The following is a 9429-nucleotide window of genomic DNA, read 5'->3' as shown; positions in this document are numbered from 1 at the left end:
GGGTAACACTAAAATGAAATTGTCTTTATATTCTTTTTAAACGCTTATTAAAAATACACTTTTAATTTCATTGTTTATGAAACATTATGATACTAAGATATGATGTTTCTTGAATAACTGTTGTACCAAAAGAATCTTGATCACACTTTTATCTTTTGAAGGGAAAAAAAAAGTATGTAGTGTTAGGACTAAGGATGATAATGAATAGAGAATACTACATTGCTCATCTTCATATCCACATTTGAAAAAGTACCCATGCTCAGTTCCATATTTGTGAAGATAACAACAATTCTCAAGATTCCATCCCTATTCTTACCGGTTACCCTAATGTAAGGAAAACGATAATTTATAGTGGTATTTGTTAGAAGCAAATGTTTATCTGCAGTTGGAACTTGTCACTTGGGCGGACAAAGGTGCAGGGAGCGAATTATAGACAGACAAAACCGCTAGCAACAGTTGACACGAGAAAAGATATGGCATTAAAGTAATTTCTCTACATAAGCTTTTTATATCATGGTTGAGCCAATTTTGCCAAAATAACTAAGTCTAAAATCTTCACATCCAATGTGTCATCTACCTTTACAATTCCATCCGTACCATCTACACCAATCAACTTGCCGGTTGCACCACGCAATGCCCCACCCATAATCTTTATTTTGTCTGATTTTCTTGGTACCACAGCCTCCATTTCATTAGGAAGGGCTGTAATCGTTTCACCATTACCACTTGATCCAAGACCTACCCTGTAAGAGCCATCCTGAAGAAACAAAAAATGCCAACGTCATTAAACAGAAACATTTAGTTTGGGCATATTTTGTCTCAACTTGAAGATCCCTCGTACAAATATAAAAGAACATGTATGTACAAGCAAGCTACTAGGTCAGGTCACCATACCGGGAGAGCCTCTCTTATAACTCCAATAGATTCCTCTCCAGCCCTGTGTACGTTGACCAATATATCTGGGATAAACCATGGCCCTTCGTTTTCCCCACCTACAAAAATTAAACCACCAGATTGGCAAATTGGCAAATTAACATAAGAAAAATATGTTTCATTTTTTTGTTGAGGATCCAAACAAAACAAATCAGTAGTACACATAACAGATCCAGGATTAAGCTTTGTACAGAAATGAAAATTTTAACAATTATCCTTATGGGGATGTCTCCATGGTAGACATGTGAGACAAGCTATGGCATTTGAACTAAACCATATGAATAAATTTGCAAAATGTTAGAACCAGAATAACCACTATCCTTGACCATGTTTGACTAGCGTATGTAATCAAATGAGAAGAGGAAACAAACATGTGGCAAACCAAATACGTGCAGAGTAATAATCATTTTCGTATTAAATGCAATGTAACAAGTGTAGAATAATAATTAAGAAAACCAATGAGACACACTACTAAGCCTGCCACTAGTCGTCCTTCATTTCAAGGGCCATGCTTTATAAGTTACTTTACTATCATAGATAAAGAGAGGTACATCACAAAGTTGCAGTTTGATTATGTAACCAAATAGACAAGCCCAAAAAAGACCAAGAAAATGTACATGATACTAAGACAAGCCGAAAAAACCAAATTTGCCAAACAAATTTACCTAAAACTGGAGACATCATGTCCATACCACCTGTGCCTGGAGTCATAGGCTGTCCTCCAGGGGTGCCAGGAAGATAAGATGCTGAACTTGGTGTCATAGGCTGTCCACCAGGTGTTGATGGTAAATATGGGCTTGGAGCATTGGCTGCAAAACAACCCCCAGAATAGAGTATTAGCATAAAATTAAAACTACAAATATACTATTGATTTGAAGGAACAAGAGGTAGTGCTACCATAGGCAGAACTGTCCCGCGGTGTTCCAGCTTCACTATAATTTCCACCGGGAGTGCTAGCCCAACCAGCACCAGGAGTTGGGGCTTCATATGGCCGTGAAGGAGGGCTTCCAGGCTGAAATGATTAAAAAGAAAAAAAAAACAATAAAAATATGGTTCCTCGTATGAAGTTGCAGAGTATCTCAAGTTTGCTGAATCTCCAGACCTGATACTGTGGACTGGCTCCCCAAGAGCCTGGATTTCCATCTTCCCAGTTATCCCTGATTTTATTTTCACCATCAGAATTCATACATCACATATGCTACAAACTTAATAGTATTGCAGATCGTAAAGAGGTAAAAATGATTTTAACTAACAAATTCATTATAACCCTCAAGTTCTAGTAGCTTCTGTTTGGGACATTGATGCCTTTTTGAAGGTTGATTAACTTAACATTTTATTCAATCTTTTCCTTTTCCAATTGGATAAATAAATTTAAAAAGGGCCCTGGCATACAAATCGGAAGGAAGAATTTTTTTTTATTAAAGCAGAAACTATGTAAAACAAAACCAGAGCAGTATATATTAGCTCAACAAGGAACAATGACGACTGGACGAACCTTGGAGGACTCATTGGAGTATAAGGATTCCATGCTCGGCTATGCATAGGTGTTCTCATTCCATCATGAATAGGTGTTGCTATAAATAGCAGTACATTTAACAATTAGTAGTTATAACTATCAGTCAAACATTAGACGTGTTGATCCTAGAAAATAAATAAAAAATCTATAACAATAAAATCAAACAAACCTCCAGGATCTCTCATTGGAGTCATATATGGATGTAAGGGAGTTCGAGAAGGATGCATTGGTGTTTCACTTCCCATTCCATAGCGAGATGTATCACTGGAAGAACACATAAAAGCCAGATGGTTGAACATCTTTCAACGCACACAAGGAAGCACAAATCATATGAACAAATAACTTACCGATATGGGGTTACAGCCACATTGTCAGATATATGGTTGCGGTCAACTGCAAATCACCAAATCAAACCATGCAAATACAGAAATACATGCAATACAGGTGTTTGCCCCATTAAGAAGACATACCTGTCACAACCTTCATTTGGGATTCCAACTCAACACGAACTGTTGTGCCTTTAACATCTATAACACGCCCACGGTAACCTTTATAGGGACCCTGGCGTACTTTAACGGTTGTCCCGGCCAAACTATCATGGCCCCTTCCACCCCTATGTCTCCCTCCAGCTATACCACATTCAAATAAATTAACATCAGAAATGTTTCTTAAAAAAAGGTACAACAAAATGATAGACTGGTTCAATGTTTCAGCATATAATACAGAGAAAAATTTAGACATACAATCCATTGGCCCTCCTCGAGAAAACCTCCTTGGGGACGGTGGAATACGACTTGGACTTCTAAGACTGGCAAATCTTGAGTAGGCATCACCCTTAAGGAGGAAAGGAATAAATTAAGCAAAAACAGTTACAAGGCTAAAAAACAAAAAACTAAAATATGATAATGGTTACATTTCTTTCACCACTGGAGCGTGAACCTCCCACAACTACACACGATTGGGCCTTAGCACATATAAAGCCTGCGTGTTCAAGATGATGGCGATCAAAGATGAACAAGATTCCCCTATATATGTGCTCCACAGGACCTTGTTTTCCCTAACCAAAAAAATAAACAGATAAATAAATATTAACAATATTATCTTTCAAGAAATAAATCTAGCCAAAAGAAAAAATCTCACTTTGCAGGGACCATCAACGATCCGCACAACATCCTTTGACGATACTGTATTCTTAAACCTATCCTGCACACTTATTTTCTTATCTATCTTGCATTTGATCTCTCTTAATTTAATAAGCACAACTTCAGGTCTGTCAGGAATCCCCTTAAGAACCTAGAAAAAAGCAATAGGCATTAATTTAATGACAAATGTCTCAAAACTTTAATAAAATAAATTGAGTCCTTAAGGTATTGACCTGAAATGCCTCACTTTCTACACGTATTATCACACCAAAGCTATTATTACTGCACCATGTTAAATTAGAAATGAGAAAACTTTGAACCATATCATATCACACAAAGGCAAGGTGTTATGCCTAATCTCAGGCACAAGAAAAGGCTTACTCTAGCAATACAAGATCGCGAAGTTCATAGTCCCCAATTCTTGTAACTCCAGTAGTTACTTCTGAACTTTCTACAACATCATCTGCAAATACACGGATCTAAAGAGAGGATATGTTTATGTCATCTCTGCACTAAATATTATTAGAAAACAAAAATTAACGAGCCTTTCAGCAAATCTACCATAAAACTCACATGCTCTTTTGTTGTATCAGATATTAAGATCAACACATGCTGCTCCACCTTCACAACCATGCCCGTAGCCCCCTCTTGAGCACCAGAAACAACCTTAACGTGGTTTCCTGGTTCAAAATATTTACAAAGTTCCTTTTCATTTACAGCAATAGTTTTCTGACACAATGAAAAAAGATAATTAGACCATCATGAAATCAATTTATTATTAATCATCAACCTGCAAAACCGGCAGACTACACACAGAATAAAACCAGTTAATTATACATTCATACTTACTGGAAGATCCTCCATTTCTGGTCTTATATGAACATTATCTTCATCAACTTTCTCTACCTTCCCCTTCAAGTTCTTTAAATCTCCCTTTATAACAATTACAGCATCACCTTTCATAAAATGGCCTTTCTTCCTGTTTGCAAACAAAGTTGATAGACTAGCTACGTCCCCGTCTCCACTCTCACCCGGTTTACGAAATTTTTCAAGCTCATCAAAAGTAGGTTTGATGTTCTGAGCACTAATGGATTTTATTGATACAGTTTTATATAAGAATCCATCTTTGAACATCATGCCTCCAATTGCATCAAATCGTTCCCCATAGGCATCGCGTCTATGCTCCACACGGATATGCAGTTCCCTGAATAGAAAGCATAAATTTATTCAGACCAGGAACTGAAAAGTTTCCAACAAACAGAAGACTTTCAGTAACAGAATGGAGAGAACCAGCAAATACCTTGCTTCATCAACATTCATAAAACGAGGAGGAGGAACAAAAGCCTTCTTTTTCACAACTTCTCTACCTTCCTGCATGACACAAGTGATTTGTAAAAAAGATATAGACTCAGGCTATTTAAACTTCCAATGAAGTTAAACAGTGGTCAAATAGAATGCATGAATTTACAAAAAACAGCAACATTTCATACCAATTTGTTTGCAAGAGCCTGTAAGTCTATCCTTGGAATTAATTTGACAGTAACCCTCTGCCGCACATTATCAACATCCACTACCTATAGAAGAGATATTTGATAGTAAATAAAGAAGACAAAATGGATGGTATCATGAACTTTTCTAGAATGCGATGCATACTTTGGCAAGGTCCCCTTTATAAGTCCCAATTTTCATTCTGACCCAAGTATCTCTAGCAAGATCAATAGCTTTGCTTTCAACTGACAAAACATCAGTCATTTCTCTGATTGGAACAAGTGTTATTTTTTGGCCAAATATATTGCGTAGACCTTTGCAAGCCTGAAAACAAACACAAAATATTAAAACACACCCCCACAATTTAATCCATAAAGACCTGAGTTATTTATGAACAGACATTTTACATGGCAATACCTCTCTGACATGGGCTTCTTTATCTGCTTCCACGTATATATAGTTTTTGAGATGATCGAGAGCAATAGCTGATCTGATTTGCAATTCAGACCCCTTATCTATGTACTTTTGCATGAGGCAAACAGCTGTTTCCCTCTCACGACCAATCTAATGAACAAAAACAAAGAATATATGACATTGCTTCTATATCCTTGCAAGTAGAAGGAAATTATCACACAGTGTATAGGAACATACTGCACATTTGACCATCCACAGCTTTGGATCTCTCACAGATGGCAAAAGGGCTTGTTGCTCTACGTCTGTTGTTTCTTCATCATAATCTGTTAGGCGCCTTCCATATCGTTCCTGGATGCTTCTGGCCATAGCTTCAAGATCTTCATGATCCTCTTGGTGGTGTGGCAGCATACGGCTACTACGCATCTTTCTCCCATCATCTTCTTCTGGCAGATCCGCTCCACCTTCAACGATGAAGTCTGCATGTTTCAACAGTTGTTAAATTAACTACATAAATAATGGATGTCTTTCACACAAAGTATCTGAGCTCCTGAGACAACAAATTTATAAAAACTGCTCAACATGTGCATAACAGCAGAAGCACACAAAGTTCAATCCTTCCCCAAAATTCAGTCACACATGAAAGAAAAATCTAGCATCACAATTCACAATAAAATATACATTTATACTCATGAAATTATACATGAATAAAACACAAAAATCTGTTTGGATTTTTAGCTTTATTTCATTTTTTAAAAAACTTGTCATCCAAAATCTGTTCGTAGAGTAGCAAAATGTTTTAAAATTGTTTTCTTTAACATGTTTTCAGGGATCAAGTGTATGCACTTATCCCACATCTACCTTCTACCATTACAGTTGTTGCCACCTCCACGGCAATAATCACGACATCACCCACAAATGCTACTGCAATCATCTTGCCATCCTTATCAAGCATCAACAATGGTCTTTGATTCTATTGCATCACATCACCCCCACTATTCTCCCAATTTCTGTCAGATAACAAGTTTACGTCTACTCTATTTATAAAACAGTCATCACTGACATTGATGCTCGTCATCCAATGCTACTGTTGCAGCTGGCAGTCTCATTTCTAAAACACCACCAAGACCCTAAGTGGAAATTTGTCATCAGAAATATAATGGTTCCAACAAGAAAATTTAACCCATGCATCAAGATTGTTGAGAAATTGATACTCTGGGCACACCAAAATTTCCATCAATCCAATAGCATATAATCAATCTGATGGAAACTGACTACTGGATCTGATATTAATGGGCCTGTGTCTGGTTTAGAAGCACAGATCAAGCTCCAAAATATTCTATTTGGAATGTTTATTCCAGGAGGTGTAGTCAAAAGGCAGTAATGCTATTATGCTTTGTAGTGAATGGTGGTTATGCCATATAATAGTTATGCTTTGTAGTGTATTTTCTTAATCTTCATTTAGGAACAGTGTGCGAAAGTGCAGTTATGACGTTCTGTATGAGTTAGAGAACAGAGATGCAGGAGAGCAATGACACAGAGAATACCATTGCTGTAGCGTGTAATTTCAGCTTGTTTCAGTATATGTTTGCAGTTCAAATTTGATGTTTTATCACAATCACCAAATTGATCCTCAATTGTATCAGTATAACCTCTGGAAAAAAAAGAGTCTCCATTTTCTAATTCCAATTTTTTAAAGTGTCTTATCAATTTGAAAAACCCAGCACAAGAAGTACCAGAATATTACTAAAACATCAATAAGACCAAGACAAATTAAATGGGTGCATAAAACAGACTAGAAGACATGACATTATATTCATAATTATTGCTAGTGACACATCACCTCAAATAACAAAGTAGTCCTTCCCGGTCACAATAACATTCACTTGACACAATTTCTTGCCAGTTCCTTTCAAATTTTTAAACAGTGTTGATGGGATCCATCATCCAACTTTTATGCTAGTCAGTTAAGCATGAACATGATCCAAACCAAGGATCGAATAGCAGACCACAACACCTTAATTGCAGAAAAATGTCACAACAATATTACAAAGGGTACAGATTACAGTGGCCAGCAACATGTACTGCAACTGTAACTTTAAATCCCAGTATGGCTGTCAATGTCAAATCCCACTCCCACAAGAGCCATGACAATAAAACAAAAGAGCATCCCACAAATTTCAATTCCAGGATCCTCTTGCCCATGGTGTTAAATTGCGATCTGCAGCGTCAAGGTATTTCGACACTCCGCAATCCCATCACGACTGCAATTGCAGCCACATCACCCGCAATTGCCTGCAATGTAAAGGTTTTCTGGCTCACCGCAACCACAATTTAAAACCATGTTCTTGCATAATCAAACAACATACCCAAGGTAATCCAAAATATTAAAAAAAACGATAGTCATATACAGACATAATCAGTTAAAACTTGAAACACCTCCGCAGGAAAGGATTGTATACCATATCTAATCCAGATTCAAATCAACCACAAACAGCTAATAAGCTTTTCAGGCCATATAATTGAAAGAGAAAAACAAACCCTAAATCCGCAGTTCCAACCCTAATTTCATCCATCCCCCATTCATATCTAATCGGATAGATTTCAATTTTCAATCTAATAATCAAATCGCAAACGAAATTAATAAAACAATATGAGAGGGAGAAAAAACGCACCGTCTTCTCCCTCCTCTTCTTCCTCTTCCTCATCACTATCCACCACGGCCTCTTCGTCGAAGAAATTAGAAGCGGAAACCTTCTTGTACTGGCGCCTCCGACCGCCACCACCACCCCGTCCATCGAAATCCTCGTCATCGTCGTCCTCCTCGTCCTCGTCCTCATCGACCTCTTCGGCGTCGTCGTCAATGAATCCAGATCTTCTCCTCTTCCTGCCGCCACCACCCCCGCGTCCTCGGTGGTTGTCCTCCTCCTCCTCGTCGTCGAAGTCGGCGACCTGCTCGTCCTCCTCCTCGTACTCCTCCTCATCGTCGTCGTCCATGCCACGGCGACTCATGCCGCAAACCCAAACCCTAGGTTTTCTTGATGTGAGTGTTGGTGGTGGCGTTGCTGCTAATGCTATGCGTGCAAAGCCTACAACAACAGATTTATGGTAACATCAACACACACCCGAGTTACCAACGGAGCCCGTAAAAATAATTCAATAATAACGAGTTATTATTAACGTGTACATGAAAAAAATGGTATATCAACTGTAAAATTTGGACGTGGCTCCCCTTTCACAGTTTCTTTCTGTAGCCCTAATAACCTAATGTCTCTCAATTACGAGGAAAAGAGACGATGCCTTGACCTGGCTTGGCCACTCTAGTTCTAGCATTAAAAAATTAGATTAAACACCAAAAAATAATCAATATAAATTATTTACTAAAGTTTAGTTTAAAATTGTGAATATGAGTATTTTCTTTATTTTATAAATTTGATATTTCGTATTGATGGAGACAACATGTATGATGGTGAAATATGGGGTTTATTAAAAGCTCTTAATTTTGTAGTTACAATAAATTTTAATCATATAGACTGTAAAATAATATCTGACAAAATAAATCTTGCATATTCTATCATGATAGAATTGAGAAATATAATTGTTAAGTGTTACATGATTTTAGTAAATTATTTATTTTATGAAATATGATTTGTTTAGAAACAAATTAATAAAGTTGTTTATGAATTAATAAGGATAGTTTCATTATTCTCTTTTATTGTTTTCTAACATAAACTTTATTGATCATGTGATTCTTTGTACTAGACGTTTAATTTATAATAAAATGAAATAAGTATTATTCAATAAAAAAATCATATTCAAAATTCAATTTAAAATTAAAATCTTTTAAACTTGCGACTATGGATTAAATTAAAACACTTTTGTGTGAATTAACTCACGCATTTTGTGGTGAATAATTTTTAATTTATTTTTTAAATTATA

The 9429-nt window shown here is 36.7% G+C and overlaps 1 protein-coding gene across 1 annotated transcript; it reads right to left on the bottom strand.

Moving 5' to 3' along the window:
- Positions 1–195: 195 nt before the first annotated feature.
- On the bottom strand, positions 196–8809 carry LOC114415488 (putative transcription elongation factor SPT5 homolog 1). The gene is made up of 23 exons (XM_028380196.1): positions 8678–8809; positions 8166–8579; positions 5731–5969; positions 5497–5643; positions 5245–5403; positions 5082–5165; positions 4892–4962; positions 4441–4795; positions 4165–4320; positions 3973–4070; positions 3825–3873; positions 3590–3742; positions 3363–3506; positions 3193–3283; positions 2920–3078; positions 2797–2842; positions 2619–2713; positions 2429–2507; positions 2036–2090; positions 1831–1945; positions 1599–1742; positions 895–992; positions 196–757 (listed from the first exon to the last, which is right to left on the bottom strand). The coding sequence occupies exons 2-23, from the start codon at positions 8500–8502 to the stop codon at positions 512–514; spliced, it is 3120 nt and encodes a 1039-aa protein (XP_028235997.1). The 5' UTR covers positions 8503–8579; positions 8678–8809; the 3' UTR covers positions 196–511.
- Positions 8810–9429: the final 620 nt, after the last annotated feature.

This window comes from Glycine soja, chromosome 6 (assembly GCF_004193775.1).
Source record: "Glycine soja cultivar W05 chromosome 6, ASM419377v2, whole genome shotgun sequence".
NCBI lineage: Eukaryota > Viridiplantae > Streptophyta > Magnoliopsida > Fabales > Fabaceae > Glycine > Glycine soja.
Note: the sequence above shows the minus strand (reverse complement) of the source record. Positions and strands in the feature narration are given on the sequence as shown.